The sequence below is a fragment of the Stegodyphus dumicola genome, chromosome 5 (genome assembly GCF_044657685.1).
Source record: "Stegodyphus dumicola isolate Sdum_Otavi_A_Nest chromosome 5, ASM4465768v1".
Classification (NCBI taxonomy): Eukaryota; Metazoa; Arthropoda; class Arachnida; order Araneae; family Eresidae; genus Stegodyphus; species Stegodyphus dumicola.
In genome coordinates this window covers 234,707,149-234,725,017 of record NC_140772.1, presented here as the reverse complement: position 1 = coordinate 234,725,017, position 17,869 = coordinate 234,707,149, and the positions used below count along the sequence as shown (strand labels likewise).

Genomic DNA, 17,869 nt, shown 5'->3' with positions numbered 1-17,869 from the left:
ATTGTTAACAGCTGTATTTATATTTAGGAGAATTTATGCGGTGATAACATACAGAGTACGAGAATATGCAGCAATTGCGCAAGTAGTAGTAACTTGTTTACGCACTAAATTAATTTAAGATCATACTACATTATATATATATATATATATATATCATCTCTCATAACTGCAACTGCCAAATTAAGGTCTTCACAAAGCCAAAACGTATATTGTAGTTTTGCATTTTTCAAAGTTACTGTGATGTTTTTTCTAGCTTTTAGTAAATCTGTTTTAAAAATTGCCAAATTTTGCTAAAGCATATGCAGGGGCTTCTTTTAACAAGGAAGTAGCGATAGTTTTGTACTGCGACACTGTCTCAATGTCATTGGCTAACGGCCAATGACAGTTGTTAGAAAGTTGTTAGAAAACTTTAATCTTTACACATGAATAAGAGAAAGCCAAAACATAGACAATGAACTAGGTTCTCCGGGATTTCAAAATAATTTGAAGAATTTTAAAGATTTTCTCCAAAATTGTTTGGTATTTTAGCTGTCGTACAGTTATTAAATATGACAGAACTTTAAATCAGATGATTTAAACCTTCTTTAATATCAAGCACGAGAATTTGAAAGAACAGAATTTCTAAGCTAAAAGCCATTAAAATTAACTAAGTGTAATCTTAATGAGTTTGGAACAAATAATATTCTTGTAATGAGAGGTAGTTTTCTTTATTGCATTCCTGTATTATGCAGAATAAGAAGTGTAGTCTGAAATAGAGAAAAGATTCTTAAATAATATGGTTTTAATAAAGTGTACTAAAATACGATTATTTCAGCTTTCATAGTACTTTTGATCGTGTGGGACTAAAATAAAATCGTAAGGAACCCATGTACGAATTGTATTAAAACAGTACCAGAAGTTGAAGAATTAACAGAAGTGATAGTATAGAAATGATAAATTTAAGAATTTATTATGTTCCATTTGCTTAAATGTTTCTTTGACAATTCTAATTTAAAATCTTTCATTGTTAGCAACATGGTTGTCTTTTATAATTATCAACATATGGTCAAGAATGTTATAATAGGTTAAAAAATATTTTATAGATTTGTATATAATTTTCAACATTTTTGTTTATAATGTTTTACATTTGTATATAATTTTTTAAATTGTACCTTTAATCCAAACCCTAACAACTAAAAAAACAGAACCATATTTAGGTATTTTTATTCTCCTTTCTATGCTAAAAGTTATTGCAATCGTGTTTTAACCTTATTTAAACTATAATATATTTTTATAATTATTGTTTAAATAAGGTTAAAAATATTTTATAGATTTGTATATAATTTTCTACATTTTTGTATATAATTTTTTACATTGTACTTTTGATCAAAACCCTACAAATTAAAAAAACATAGAACCATATTTAGGATATTTTATTCTCCTTTCTATGCTAAAAGTTATTGTAATCGTGTAACTATATTTACTCTTAGGCGTTTTTCTACTCATTTAATCTCTTACTTTTATAATTATTAGTTTATATATATATGTATATTATTTACTAAAATATTGATTATATTATCTCCTAATATAAATTTACAATGTATCAAAATGAGGTAACCCAGAAGTAATAAATTTAATTCCTAAAATTGTTTTATAAGAGTAACTTGAATGTAAATCATAAAAAAACATTTTAAAGGGACTTGAATTTAAATCATGAAAAACAAAAATTCAAACTTTGAAAGAGAAAATTGATAAACCAAGTAATTATCATCACTGATCGGAAATTAGTTGACTTTTCAAGGGAAACAAACCAATTCCCGTTCAATGAACAATAATTAATAAATGCCAAGGTGGTTCGTTTTTACTCAAGTAAGAATGAAGATACCATAAACTGGCAAATTTACATAATTACTGGCCAAAATTGTAATTCCGTGAAGCTATTGGATTTTTAAAAAACTTGAGACAATAAAGCTAAATTAAAGTACCAAAGAAATTCTGAATGCAGCATTTTCGCTAAAACAATAGATTCTTTAGAAATTTTGAGTGAATAGCCAAATTATGTAGTAAAAATTACACGATATTTAAGTAAAGTGATGCATTCGATATTATATATATATATATATACTAGCGATAGTGCTCGATGCAAGTTACGTTAGATTGAGCGTAACGTATCTAACACCAGAGAGAACGATACTGCTGCAATCCTTCTCTATTAACGATGCAAAAATTACAATTCATAGTCATACATGTTTCATTCTGTTGCGATATGGAACCCACGTAAACAATTTCGATAGAAAAATAAACTAATTCTCTCTCATTATAACAGCAAAAACGGCACGCAGTTTTTAATGATTTTCGTCTTTCTAATCAAATGGTCGTGAAAGCTCAAGTTTCATCCAATATTTCACGCATATTCAATTTTAGTCGATTAAATGTTTCAAAAAATTGATCATAATTGATCAGAAGTCAATAACGCTAACAAACCCACAACACGGCCATTCTTCTTTATACTATATATAGAACTTGTGAAACTTAACAAATTTTTGATTAACAAACTCCACGATTTGAAAGTAAGCAGTTGAATCCCGTTGAAAAGGTGTTAAGCTCCCTTTGTTAAATAAATTCGTATATAATCGATTTATCGAAACACGAAATTTATTTTAAGTTCTTAAACTAGCTAAATGCCTACGTTTCATGACGATGTGAAAATGGAGTATGTAGAGTAAAATCTCGCTTTCCTATAGCCCATTATGTCTCAAAATGACGCGATTTCGTCACAAAATATAAAATAAAAATTCGAATTCGAATTTCGAAAAAATCGCTTCGAGGTGCACTGGCTCTTATCTAGATGCACCTATGTACCAAATTTCATAGCCGTGGGTCTATTAGCTTACGCGCAGCGCAAACGAAAGACACACACACACAGACAGACTCTTTCTTTTATTATATGTAGAGAAGAATGGGCAAGGATAAAGAAAGAGAAAAACCTGCTGTAAAGGACGGAATTTGCGACAAATTATTATTTTGCTTCAAATAAATAATATCAATTCTCAGATATGGCTTTTCTGAATAAAACTTTAAGCGTTAAAAATAAACAGAAGAAAAAGTCCTAGACTAGAATTATTAAGTTGCGAACCCTGTTCTAGGTTTTACTCGTATTTCATACTAAAATTTTGCTTACAGAGCGTTAGTAACCGTAAACAACTACTTCTCGTCTGCTGATATCTTCAAATAGCCCATGCGCGATGACAAAACTCAAACCGAGTTTATCTTCCTCTAAATCTCGTTAAAAATTTGCAGTCCGTGCTTCGTATGCCCGGCCCGGAAAACGATATTAGTTTCCAACAAAGAAAGGCCGACTCTGACTCAAAGAATCTAGTCACATAAAAGTCCTTATACATAAGTCGTCACAGAATATTCGGATGAATAAAAGAGAAGATTCCCAAGAGAAGTTTTCTTCCCGGGTTATTTTCGAATCCTGTCACGTAATGGCCGATTGTATACTCTGCTCGCTCTGTCTTGCATGTATGTGTGTGTCTGGAAAATATTGATAACCTGCCGTAAGGGGGTTCTGAGAACGATGGAATACGGTTATCGCTAAAATGAAAGTTTTCTGTATTGTAGTTTGCCATGTCGGCGTTTGTATTCGCCTACGAAGTACGCTGGGCACGGTCTTCTGTTTTGATTGGTCAATAGCGGAGTCTCATCGACCACAAGGGGACCAGCATGACTTTCCCATGCGATTTTATTCTGAATCGAAGAAGAAGAAATGGAGAAAAGAAAATTTAAATTGTTTGACTTTGCACGCACATCTTCCGGATGAAATGCACTATTGCTTTGGCAAGCAGAATTTCCTGCAAAGAGAATGGGAAAAGAATGAAATACTTTCGTTCCCTTTATGCTTATTTGCTCTTAGGCAAATACCTTCCAGCGCAACAATTGAGAGGTCAGTAAAAGTCGCCCGTGTGGCACAAAATAGGCTAGGTCAAAATAAATGATAAAATATTTCCATAAATATGTTTTGAAAACGTTGTTCAAAGGATAAAAAAATTTTAAACTCCTGAAGTAATACTTTTAATTAATTTAATACAAAAACTATTAATTAATTTAATACTAATAACTCAGTACTAATTCAAAAGTAAAACAACAAAAATCAGCGTTATATTTTCAATATTTTCACAGGACTAGTTTCAATGGCTTTGCCGAACCAACATCCTCAGCTGCAAAACCGCAAATGTACGAGATAGGATATAATGATTAGATAAGATTAGAAAGCCTGGACAAGAAAGCAAGTGGCGCCGTCTGTTGATGAAACCAGAACTAAAACATAATTTCTTTAACCCTTAGCCTGTCGAGTAATTTTCTGCGAATCCTTTAAAACTGTCGCTAGTTTTAGACCGAACTTCCCGTAAAATGTCGCGAAAATAACCCTAAACCTCTGAAAATTGTCAAGCACTTCTTTTGTTATTTCCCATCCCTCCCAGAATTTTAGATCAATTGTTCCGCCTAAAAAAGATTGATTGCACTGCAAACATTAGTAGATGCGAACTGTCAAGAACTTTGCGAATGAATAGCTTCTCTCTGACGGACCCTGGCGGTGCTCTAGGGTAATTGTCTACCAAATTCTCCTCAACATTTCATGAGTAAACGGTATCAAAACTAAAAGGATATTCTTTCATACAAATATCTCATTTTCGAATAAATTGCTTTTAAAATTTGCCTGTTTTCATTTTTAATTTTTATGCATTTTATAACCAAGTTACCCAGATTTCGAAGTCACTGATTTCATTGCAGATCGATTAAATTGCATTATAATTTATTAATAAAATCTGTATTAACTGGTACATGTTTCATTCCTTCTGTGACACTGTTACAACATTTAAATAGCATTATTTATTAGTTCTCTTGAATGTTACATTATTTTCCAATTTTTTTAGCATAAATTAAAAATCTTTAAACATTAATCTTTTTCTATATTTTTTATTTGCATGCAAATAATAATTATCTTTTAACAGTTCTATAATTCCTTATAGATATATTCCTTTTTACCTTTTTATATTTTTAAGATGTTTAGCATAATATTCGAATAATTATTATAAAAAAATGGTGTTTTATGATTTCTGCAAGTTTAATCAACGGAATATGATGTGACTTTTAAAACTGCTTTTTAAAGAAACTGATAGTGAAAAATAAGGTATATTTCAAACTTTAGGCTTCTCTTATGCTCAAATTCAAATCTTTTTCCGAAGGAATGGTGTTTTCTGGAAAATTATTTTTAATGTTTTTGTATATAGTTGAAAAATTTAGAGAAAAGAATTTTTAACCCAATTTAAATATTCACTAACTTTGTGACTAAATGTCTAAAATTCAGTGTAAAGGAAAGAATTTTTAAAATTATACGTGGATTGCTGATTTGAAAAAGGATAGGTCTTAAATATGACTTATTTAACGAAAACAAAGATTTGGATTATTTAAGGACAGTTGTTTGAATCTCAATGCAAACTATATCAGCTCCAAAATAATACACTCTTCTTTTTAAGGATTGCATTTTGAATGGTATTCTTGCAGAACTTAGAAATTCATGCAGCTTAGAAATTTATTATTAATTGACTGAGTTTATAAATTCTTACTTTTCTGCCACTGAAACACTAAACTTGATGTGAAATAGGATTAAAACAATACTTTTATAACTTATAAGGTATTTTCTCACTCCTTTCTTTAGGCCTTCGTGGTGTAATCGTTAGCACATTGGGCGTGTATTCGAGAGGTCCAGGTTCGAGTCCTGGCTAGGGCATTGCACATTTTTCATGTTTCTTATTTCAAAAATAACCTAATGACTCTTCAGTGGCACTCGAACTAAAAAAGGTGATGCATGATGATTCTTCACCATCCTGATATGGCGATCGGGTACCCTAATCCCCAGTCACTCTTTAAAAGGGAGAGTACATAAGGTATTTTCCCCCTCCTTTCTTTATACCTTCCTGCTGTAATGGTTGGCACACTCGGCGCGTATTTGAAAGACCCAGGTTCAAGTCCTGGCTAGGGCATTGCACATGTTTCTTACTTCAAAAATAACCGAATGACTCTACAAACTGAAAGCTGCAAAGGAATTATGTAACATAATTAATATCACTATGCAATGTTTTATTACACTTTATCTAAGTTATTATGCATGAACTAAACAATGTTGGTGTTTATTAACTCACATAAGTAATATAATCGTTCAATATGGTATTTTTGTATAGAAAAGTAAAGTATTATTGTAAAGAAAGTGTATTGTCGAATGTTTTGTAATAAATAAAGATTGCATTTAATAATTATGATAATGCGTTTAATAAAGGATATGAGTAATTAAATATATATTATGGGATTCATTATCAGGGAGGTATTTTTTTCTAGTAATAATTTTCCCAGTATTCATTTTTTGCAACATTAAGCTCTAAATAAATGTCTTGTTTGAATATAGCATTAAGTATTTACACCAAACTCCTAACCAAAGAAAATGCCATACAAGGAAGGATCATTAACTTTTATTTAGAACAAATATTTTTATTATTTTAATGCTGTTAATAATTAATATATAAAAATAAATTAAGTTCACTATAGTGGATTGAATAAGTCTGCTGAACGTTGGTAGTTTGTGACGAGTTTGGGTCCTGGCAACCAAACTGGTTAACTGCTTGAGTCTTTATGATTTTTCTCATGCGTAACCTGAATTTGAATCATTTTTATTTAGTTCAATTTCTATTCTTACTTTCATGACTGAAGCGCGGAAATATCAATTTTTTTTAATATTTTTCTATTGCAATTTATATTTCTGTTTTTCAGTACATTTTCATTGTGAATTGAAACAGTAAAACCTTTAAAATCTTTCTTATTCTCCATTTATGTATTAGCAACAATTATTTTTACAATTATTTTTAAAAATACCTCTACAGTTTTCTTATTTTAATAAATATTATTACAAAATGATTTGATGAATAATTATACACAAATAATTACTTTATTAGTTACACTAAATTTTATCAACTTAATTTGATTTGTGATTTAAAGAAGTTAAATTTAAACAAAATTCAGAATTATAAATTAAGGAGATTAAAGTATTTTCATGTATTTTTTATACTGACAATTACGTCTTCTTTCAAAAAGAGGACTTTCTGTAGGAAACAAGAACAAATTAACCTTACATACGGGAAAAACAAACACGCTGCCATGCCATTCGCCTGGATTTCTGTTTAAATCGAACTACCAGTATTCAACAATTCAACAGTCTTTAACTTCTCGTCTACTGATGAGGCTTCGATCATGAGAAAATTGCAATATTTTTTAACATCCTCACAAAATCTCAAACAGTGAGCGTAGAGGGATTCTGACTCTCTTGCTTTCCTGTTTCATTTGAAAAGTAAAAGCTGCAGCACTAGATGCTAGCAGACTAATACGAGTTTTATGTGAAAATCACTGAGTTAGTATGTAAATTGTTTTAAGCTTCAGAATAATAAGTACACTTGCAAAAACATTCATTGCATTATCGTATTTTCATAAGAGATAATTTTATCACATTTCTTATAGTAATATTGTATTTTATTATTCTTGGGGAAAATGCCAAAAGAAATACATTGTTGTTTATGTTTTTTTTAAAGCTTTGAGATAAATTATATAATTTCAAGTCATATTTGTAACGAAAGTTATTTATGCATTAACAAGGCTTGTTGACTTGAATAATAATGTTACCTCTACACTTAATAATTTGTGTTATAAAAGATGCATTGAATGTGTATTATTTTTAAGAGATATTGAGAATTAATAGAATAAACCATGAAGTGATATACGAGTATAATTTCATTAACTGGATTTTCGAATATAAATTTAAGCTATACTTTTAATGAAGAAAATCGTGAGCATATATACAAAACCTTACTTACGCTGATTAATTTTCTCCACGCATCATACAGAATCGTACTTCTAATTCAAAACATTTTGAAATATATCGTATAAATACCATTTACTCTCTAAGGAGCTGTATACGCAATCGAAATAGAAAACAGACTCTTTTTGTACATTTTTTCAGTAGATTTATATATAGCTAATAGCCAACGTACTAGTAAATATTAGTGTATATTTTGCTATGAATAAAAAAGTATTAAATAGTTCTCATAATCCAAAGTATTTCAGTATAAGGTGTAAATATTCCCCTTATACTGAAATAATGCTATACTAGAACTGGTACAGTTTTTCCAGAGATACTTTTTCTGGGTGTATTTTTTACAAAACTATCTTCTTATAGGAATATTTTTTTCCGGTTTTTTATTTTGTATGAAGAAGTAGCAGCGGTGAATTCTAAATAAATACCATGATCTAATGTAACATTCTGCTATTCAAATAAACTGCCAAAATTTGTAGTAAAAAGCTCATTAAACAAACAATTTACCGGGCTAATTTTTATTGTTCACTATTTTAATCCTTATTTATGATATACAAACAGTAATTTAAGACACCATGATTGAGTGAATATAACCACTGAACACTGGTAGTTCGTCAAGATTTAATTCCTGGTATTAGGAGCGTAAAAAATATTTATTTGGGACTTTCATGAGTAACATGCTATGAAATCGCTTTCCTCGTCAGAGGGCGAGTAATCACTTGAACACTGGTAGTTCGATTTGTGTGAGAATCCGTGGAATTAATTGGTTACATGAATATCTTCGTGATTTTTCTGAATGTAGCATAAATATAAGCCAATTTCCTTTCGAAAGTAATTCTCAAAGGTCTCTTTTCCCTGAGACCAGTGGTTAACAGCTGAACCTGGACGGAAATCTCCGACTACATACGAATCCCGGTGAACTATAAGACTGATTAGATATTTCCATGATTTTTCCCAAAAGTAAGTAAATATGATCCCTTTTCTCTTGGAAAGCCCTTTCTCTTAGCTATATATTTATCTGTGTTCTGACGAACTAAATTAAATAAATGTTTCAAAAGCCATTTTTTAAGGAAAAATAAGATTAAAAATTACTTATAATTTATTTATTCTGATTAAATATTGAAATTGATTCATTTCTGAATCCCACAATTACTCTTTCAATAAGTTGACTTTTTAGGACAGGCATATAAGAACTAACAATCAAAGATATTTAAATCTGGTGAAATGTTTCAACTTTGCAAAGTAACTGATAAATTTTAAAGTAATTTCAAATATCGTAAACCATGCTCAGGTTGTAGGAAATGTCTCACTCCTCCTCTCTTTGATTGTAGACCAGGAGCCCTTATTCGTGTGAATGATGGAGGCGACGATACTACAATTAAAAGCAATATTGTTGTCGCCGATGTCAATCAAATGAGACAACAACACACTTTTCGATCTATTGTTTAGTGCTGTTTACTCCGCAAGCAAAAAAAAAAGCTTCCACTTTGAAGGAGGAAAGATGATTTCTTCCGATAAGTCTACGTTTTGAAAATAACGCGCGGAGAAAAGGCGGACGGTGGGAAATATGTTCACCCTTTAGAATTCTGAGTAAGTTTTAGAAGTAAAGGGAAGTGACTTCAATTGAAATGTTAACGAATTTAGCTTACAAACGGATAAATGTATCCTTACTTTTCCTGAGAGGTCCAATAAAAGCACCGCCTAATCATGTCGACCTTTATTTGAATACATGTAAATAAAGAATTCCGCTATGAATAGACACCTGATGAGGCTTTTAAAGCTATTTCTTGGGAAAGAAATTATTTTTCCCTTTGATTACTGCATTTAAAAGACAGTCCATACAAGAGTAGCTCATAGGCTTACCAAGTGGTGGTACTGAGCACTTGAAGAGTATTCGGTGCTTTCTTAAAAAATATTCAAGTCTGCAATCACCAATGCATTTTTAAAAGGTTTTCAGTTTGCCTTCATCGGGAATTTATTCTGAATCTTCATAATATGGACGTTACGCAGTTTTATTGAAAATGGCAAGTTTTGATGACGATGAATTTTCAATATCTTCTTCCTCTAGCTCATCGGATGACCAGCCGACATCAGGAAGTGAGTCGGAAGATGATATTTCTACCGCAAGGGATTGGTGTTACATTGACATATCAAATCCTCAGCCACCGCCTCCTCCCTTTCCTTTCAGTGGTTCTCCTGGAATAAAAATCAATATGCCTAGTGACGCAAATGAAGTAGACTATTTCAGTATTTTAATAGATGATGATATAGTAGATTTGATCGTTTTCGAAACGAACTCTTTTGCGGATAACTGCATTTGTACTTATATGAATTTCTGCACCATACGAATTTCGTGATTATTATTACTCCTTATGGTTTAACTGGAATGTATATGTTCTTTTTCTTATTTATGAAATTTAAAGAATAATATTTTTAATATAGCCTTTTAGTTATAATCTTGAATTGTACTTGTACTGAAATGGATTTGAACATCAGAGATATTTCGCGATTCTCAATAGTATTTAAATCGGAATTATATATACTCTTCCTTCCTTTATTTATTTCGGCCCACCAGCGGCCGAGCGGTAAAGTCGCTGAACACTGGTAGTTCGGTCCGAGGTTCGAATCCCGCGAACGGGCTGGCTGCATGGGTGTTTTCGTGGTTTTCCCCATGTGTAACGTGTATACGAGCCAGTTTCCCTTAGAAAGTCCTCCACGAAAGGCATCCCTCCTCTTAGGCAGATAGCCCTAGTGTGCTTTGCCATAATTAAATACACCACCACACACACCACCATCCTTCCTTTATTTATTATAGTATTTTATATCATTTTAGTTATAATTTTGAACTGCATTTGTACTTATATGAATTTCTGCACCATACGAATTTCGTGATTATTATTACTCCTTACGGTTTGACTGGAATGTATATGTTCTTTTCTTATTTATGAAATTTAAAGAATGATATTTTAATATGTCCTTTTAGTTATAATCTTGAATTGTACTTGTACTGAAATGAATTTGAGCATCAGAGATATTTCGCGATTCTCTATAGTATTTAAAATCGGAATTATATATACTCTTCCTTCATTTATTTATTATAGTATTTTATATCTTTTTAGTTGTAATTTTGAACTGTATTTGTACTGAAATGAATTTGTGCCTCATAGGTATTTTGTGATTCCAGTATTATTTAAATTTGAACTGTGATATATATATGCTCTTTCTCCACCTATTAATGAAACTTAAATTAGATTTTGCTAATCCTTTTAGTAATAATTCTGAACTATTTTTGTACATAAATGAATTTGTGTATCGTAGGGTAATTCACGATTCTCAAAGTTCAAAACTTTCTTGTTACAATTACTTTCTAGACAAACTGAATATAAACCTAAATATTCAAATGCAATTTCATTTCTCTTACTTTTCTGTTTAAAGAAATTTTAGAAAACAAGTTTTAGAAAGTATCACTTTTATACTTGCTTGAATTGTTTAATAAATCATTGAATTGTTTTATAGATTGAAAATTACCGCTTGCTTAAATGTGTACGAAACAGAGTGATATTTTAAGAATTTGTTTCGCTTTTGCTCCCATTATATGTACAATTATTATAACATAAATAATTGCCCTAAATTCTAAAGCACATTTTAATACATTTTATTTGCCGCATTAGGGTAAGATGCTTCTGTATAGGCAAATTAATAATTTAATGCTGACCTTTTAGTTATTTTATCTTAAAATTTATTTATTATTCATATTATTACACACATCCAGGCAATGTGTATGTCCCATGTGTAACACATATGAACATGTGTAATAATAATAAATATATTAGTAATAAAATTGGAAAAAATTTTACTTACCCTTAATGGAAAGTTTTCACTTTCGCTTATTATACTTTATGCCTGTATTTGGCATATATGTATATAAAACTCGGCTTGAAAGCATTTCAACACATCTTTGAGAACAAAATGCAATTATGATGTCTGATATAGTGAACTTTTATCAACAACTGAATCTTAAATAAGCCTTTAAATTTATAATATTGTTATTTTTTATCCTTGCAATATAGGGAGTCAGCATACTTTTAAATAATATTTTTAAAATGTTTAATGTCAGTGAGAATGTTAGTAGAATATATATCACATGCTTTTCTTTGTGTGTGTGTGTGGCTTGTGTGCTATTTCTAAGCATAAGTATTATAGTTATTTGTATTCTTAAAATACTTTTGCATAAAAATTAAGAATCGAAACATACTTCGCTCAAATATGTTGATTACACTCTTTGTATATGAGCTAGTTTTTTAAAATTAAATAAATTTATATGGTAGTGTGAGGTCAGTATCGTAAATCACTTTCTATTTTTCTCGTTTTTGAAGGGAACAATCTGAAATTAGCTATAGAAAATATTGTAATAACCGAAGAATTAACTCTTAATAGAACCAAGCAAATTTTTTTAAATTTACTGTCATTGGTTTACACTTTCCATTGTCCTTTTTTAATCCGCGATGGAATCTCTTTTTGCCCCAAGATTGTATTTATGATGATTAGAGGATATGATAATCAAAATTTATTTCATCATAATGCAAGCAGAAAGGTCGTCAAGAGGAAGAAAACAGATATAAAAAACAACATGCATTTTGCGTTCCAAAGTGCCAATGAATTAATTGTATATCTCCATTAACAATTGCTAATACTACCTATTGCACCAATGATTTTAGCAATGTTATGAGGATACCGTAACTTTTAAGCATTCATTTGTAAATTGTGACAGTTTGCAAGTAAAATCTAAGACGAAATGGTGTTGTTAACGATGTATCTCAGAAGAATTAGATAAGTGATAATCTAAATGACATTTAGAGAAAGTTTCCCTAAGAACACTTCTATGCCCTTTAGCTTTTTTTGCGTAAAACAATTAAAAATCATTCAGTATTTACTTAGCACCATAAATAGCATCACTGAGATTATGGCATAAAAGCAAGATTTTGTTTGACATATGGTAGTTTATTGACAAAGACGTCCAAACCAGAAATTTTGGTATTTAAAAAACAGAATGACGAATAATTATAATTATTTTACAAGAAGTAACATTAAAAATATGAAACATAATGTTGTTTTCAAAATATATATAAAAGCGGAAGTTTTCGTTTAACAATATTCGTGTATACATATTTTGATTATTATAAGCCGACTACCGATGTGATCTTAAAATTCCATGCAATACACTGCATTAAACGTGTTTTAAGCAATTTAAAATTACTATATTTGAAAGCGAATCATGAAATTTGAAATTCAAATCTGGGTAAAACCCGCGAACGGCAAAGTAGATCTACATCAACAAGATGTTTTTACTCCTTGGGGAAGAGAACAACATGCCAGGTTCTCTAATTACAGTAGTAGCTCGATAACCTCAGTCAAAAAGTATGTAGACTTCGGTTTTAGCAATAATTTAAACCTAAAACTAAATTGCCTTTGAATGCCTTTGAAGTATTTATTAGAAGATCTAGAAAATAAAAATAACATTAAAAAAATATTCTTGACGGTCACCAATCATTATGATGTTTTACGGGGCAAGGAAGTGAGGCAGCACAATGAAATAGAACGCTGTAACTGATTTTTTAAAAAAATAATGTGATACGTTATCTATACTGTACTCTTACCTATCTGTCATTTATATTAGAGGTCATAAAATTTGTTAAATTCAATATTCAATATATTTGAGTAAAAGAATGGTATATGTATATGTATCTATGCAAGCGAAGTATTACAGTTTCGGCAATTAGTCAATATAACTCAGAACAGCATTATTTTGAAAGATTTGCTATGGAAGTAGTAACCGGAGGTAACCGTGCGGTCAAAGGATGCCGCCACGACGTAATATAACAATAGATGACGTAAGAGAACAATAGATGTCGCAATGGGGGCGATCCTTTGATGTTCCGCCTTCGCCATCTTGGATCACGTGACAACCGGAAGTGACGTCACAGAAAAGCATGGCCTCCGCCATCTTGGATTTATCCGGAAGTGACGACACCAGCGCCATCTTGTATCACGTCATGGAATGACATCATGAAAGTTTCGTTTTTATTCTGTGGCAGCGATTTTATGTCTCAAAGTTTTTATTTTTTGTGGCATTGAATATATATTTTTAGGTTTTGTGGCAACGAACTCTTGAACCACGTGTTTGGAATGACATCATCCATTTCTTGTTGGGGCATGTTGTTTTACAAAACGGCGTCTGCCGTATAACACCTTTGTATGCCTCCGCTAAGGTGTATGGATACTTTTCTGTGAACCAATCAGATTCTTTGAAATATGACCTCACCGTCTCTTAACCAATCACCGTTGAGATGAAATAAAGAGTTCCTACCCGATATAAGGTTATCCCGAGCAACGTTCCGCATTTCTTTCCTGCCTGTCGCCCTGAGTGTACGTACCTGCTTTTGCTTCGACAATCTTTCTTCACTGCTTCGAATGGATCAGGCACGAAACAACAAAGAAGTAAGTAACGTTTTGAAAAGTTACTGTTTTTAGATTTTTAATCTTTAAAAAAGAGTTGAATTTGCAATATGTGCTTAATTTGTCTTTACTTTTTTTCAGATGGAAAACCTATTTGAGAATGAACCTATGCCTTTGAACGATAAAGTGTTGAGCCATGAAGACCGCACCCAAGATGTTCTCAATGAATCAGCTAGCTGTTGTGCCAAAAGAAAAGCAGAAGAAACATCCCATTTCGAGAAAAAAGTACGTATTTGCGAAAATCTTATATATTAAAGTTGATATTGTATGTGACCCCAATTTTATGTATTCTATACTAACTGAATTTTTTTTTCAGCGCAAAGGACTCTTCACCGAAGACGCTATTCCAGAGGAGCTCACTCACATGGGAGACAATGTCTTTGTGGGACCCAGCATTTACAAGGGAAAAGTGGCTGTGCACATCCGAGAGTATGCGAAATATGGTAAAGCTTACTATCCGACAAGACGAGGAGCAAATTTTGAGCCATGGTGTTTGAATGTTCTCGCAACCAACATGACAGTGGAGGAACCAGACCTGCTGACACTGAATCTGGAATTTCCCAAGAATTTTGTGGTCACGTATAAAGATTCCCACTTCACTTTGAAGCAACTCTCTTCGACAGGAGATGAAAAAAGTAGCCTCAGCATTACAACGACGCAGTGGGAAGAACTGATGTCCAACTTTAGCCGTATCAGCGATATTGTCACCAACCTCGTTTATCAAAACATGAACTTTTGTGAAGCCTACGAAAGCGTATCCGACGAACCTGTCAGAGAGGAAAATCTACCCCAATCCTTTGACATTTCTATGGGAAGAGCGCGACTTCAAATCATTCTAAAGACGTCACTTGAAGAACTTTTTAATCAACAAGACGAACTGAAATATCCCCAGCTGAAAGACTGTGAAGAACTCGTTCATAAAACAGAAACTGTGAATGCCATTGCTCTGAGATTCAATGCTGTTGACATCGCCAGGCAATTTTATGGAAACATTTGGGGTGAAGAATCCTATTTAATGTTAGTGAAACCTGCTCACTACATTACCAAGGACTTTTTAAAATCTGTGTGTTTAAACCATATACTCGATGAAGTAAGAAACACATTTTGTACTACCAATGGTGTCTTAGGTATTGAATACTATGAATATTTGTAAAATAATTAGGATGCTCAATAAATGTTATTTTATTTTACAACGATCTCATGACTGTCTCCAGGTTCAGACCTTATTTAAAAGAATTTATCTGTAATGATTACTCACATAAATTATTTTCAAAATACCTGTTGACTTTTATAGAGTATAAATAGTGTTGTTATTCTTAAACATGTATCATTCATTATTCAGACTTTGAGATGTTAAGTAACATTCATTTTTCTCTCTTGTTTTTTAGACCTATTTCTAGAATCTTAATATACGTGAAACTAGTAAACTTTTTTTCTGTTCTAGTTAAACATATATAAATGAATATCAGTGTACGTTTAGATCATAACAACTGTTGCAATGAACGCAGCTCTGGCTCAGACCTATCGGGATCCTCAGGTCCCCGCAAGCTTCGGGGGTGTTGCTGCTTTGCATCGTGCTTTAAAAGGTCGCGTAAAAACAAAAGACATCCAGAAATGGTTGCAAACCAAGGATTCTTATACTTTGCACAAGCCTTTGAGGCACACGTTTCCCAGGAACAGAGTCATCGTAGGAGGCTTAAACGAGGTGTTTCAATCTGAGTTAGTGGATATGCAATCCCTGGCCTCTTTTAATGATGGATATAAATATTTTCTGACCTGTATAGATATCCTTTCCAAATACGCTTGGGCTATCCCTCTCAAAGATAAAACATCTGCGTCCATCCAATCCGCTTTCGAAAAGATATTTTCGGAACGTACACCCGAATCATTACAAACAGATGCAGGGAAAGAGTTTACCAATAAACAAGTTCAAAATTTTTTGAAAAAGAGAAACGTTCGCTTTTTCACGACACATAATACAACCAAAGCTTCTGTCGTAGAACGATTTAATCGAACTCTAAAAACAAAAATGTGGAAATACTTTACCGAAATGAATACACGAAAGTACATTGATGTGATTGATAAATTGATATCCAGTTATAACCATACATGGCATCGTAGTATTAAGACAGAACCTGTATCCGTTACGCTACAAAATCAAGAAAGAATTTGGAAAACATTATACGGACAGCAACCAGCACAAGTGCCTGTTTCTTCAGATTTAAAGATTGGAGACACGGTACGCATCAGCCGAGAAAAAATGCTCTTTGAGAAAGGATACGAACAAAATTGGACACGAGAAATTTTTACAATCTATAAAATTATTCGACGGATTCCTGTTGTCTATAAACTGAAAGATCTAGCAGGAGAAGTTATACAAGGAACTTTTTACAAACAAGAACTTCAAAAGGTTTCGGACTCTGGTTATTATCCCGTAGAAAAAGTTTTAAAAAAGAGGAAACGTCGCGGGAAAATAGAATATTTTGTGAAATTTCAGGGGTACCTCGAAAGCTTCAATGCTTGGGTGGAGGATGTGAGAAGGGTATAAAAGGCCCGTAAATTCTGCTTATCTGTCATTTGAAGGAAACATGTCTTTCTTTATCACACTGATCAGCGACAGCTCCATGCGTTTTTTTCCAGACAACAAAATATCACAATTTACCACTCAGCTTCCTACTCCGATGGATTTAAATAGTCAGTGGGAGTTATCTCTTGTGGACTTTATTTACCCTCACACATGGTATAACGTCCGAAAAGACAATAATTTATTTGGATTTGATTTGGGTGATGGAAAATTGGAAGGTCGAAGAGTGCCTCCAGGATGTTATGAAACGATACCAGATTTATTAAAAGCCATGAAAATACCTTCCCATAAAAATAAGATTGAATTCAGTTACCATCCTGTTACGAAAAAAGTGACCATTAAGACCGACGAAAACTGCAAAGTCATTCTTCACGAAGGATTAGCGGAGCTTCTAGGGTTCGAGCCAGGTGTTTACAAAGGATTGGAACAAAGTCCTTTTGTAGCCGATCCCAAAGTATCTTTTCCTGTCATGTATGTGTATTGCGATCTCGTAGAACCTCAAATTGTGGGAGATGTACAAGCCCCGTTGTTAAAAATTGTCACCGTAGAAGGAAATGACGGAGACATCATAAACGCTCATTACCCCCGGCCCTTTTACTTGCCAGTTATCCGTCAACATTTTCAGACTATACATATTGACATAAGACTTCACTCTGGAGATTTAGTACCATTCGAAAGAGGCAAAGTATTTCTTGTGTTGCATTTTCGTCTGAGACAAATTCTATAAAAGAAGCCTTCATTTGCAAATTGATTTCATTTGGATTGTGTATGCAAGATTAGAAGCATCAAACATGCGGGTGCCTTACACGTGTTGCACGAAAAAATTTGAAGATTATTATTTAGCTCAAACTGGAAATGGATTACCTTAC

General features: G+C 32.1%; 1 protein-coding gene across 1 annotated transcript; it reads left to right on the top strand.

Moving 5' to 3' along the window:
- Positions 1-13,373: 13,373 nt before the first annotated feature.
- Positions 13,374-15,609, top strand: LOC146997433 (uncharacterized). The gene is made up of 3 exons (XM_085816381.1): positions 13,374-14,398; positions 14,498-14,641; positions 14,733-15,609. The coding sequence occupies exons 1-3, from the start codon at positions 14,372-14,374 to the stop codon at positions 15,567-15,569; spliced, it is 1,008 nt and encodes a 335-aa protein (XP_085672507.1). The 5' UTR covers positions 13,374-14,371; the 3' UTR covers positions 15,570-15,609.
- The last annotated feature ends 2,260 nt before the right edge of the window (positions 15,610-17,869 follow it).

Coding starts and splice junctions, on each gene's coding strand:
- LOC146997433 (XM_085816381.1), top strand. CDS start 14,372: ATGGATCAGGCACGAAACAACAAAGAA. Junction 14,399..14,497: donor AGGCACGAAACAACAAAGAA/GTAAGTAACGTT, acceptor ACTTTTTTTCAG/ATGGAAAACCTATTTGAGAA. Junction 14,642..14,732: donor CATCCCATTTCGAGAAAAAA/GTACGTATTTGC, acceptor TTTTTTTTTCAG/CGCAAAGGACTCTTCACCGA.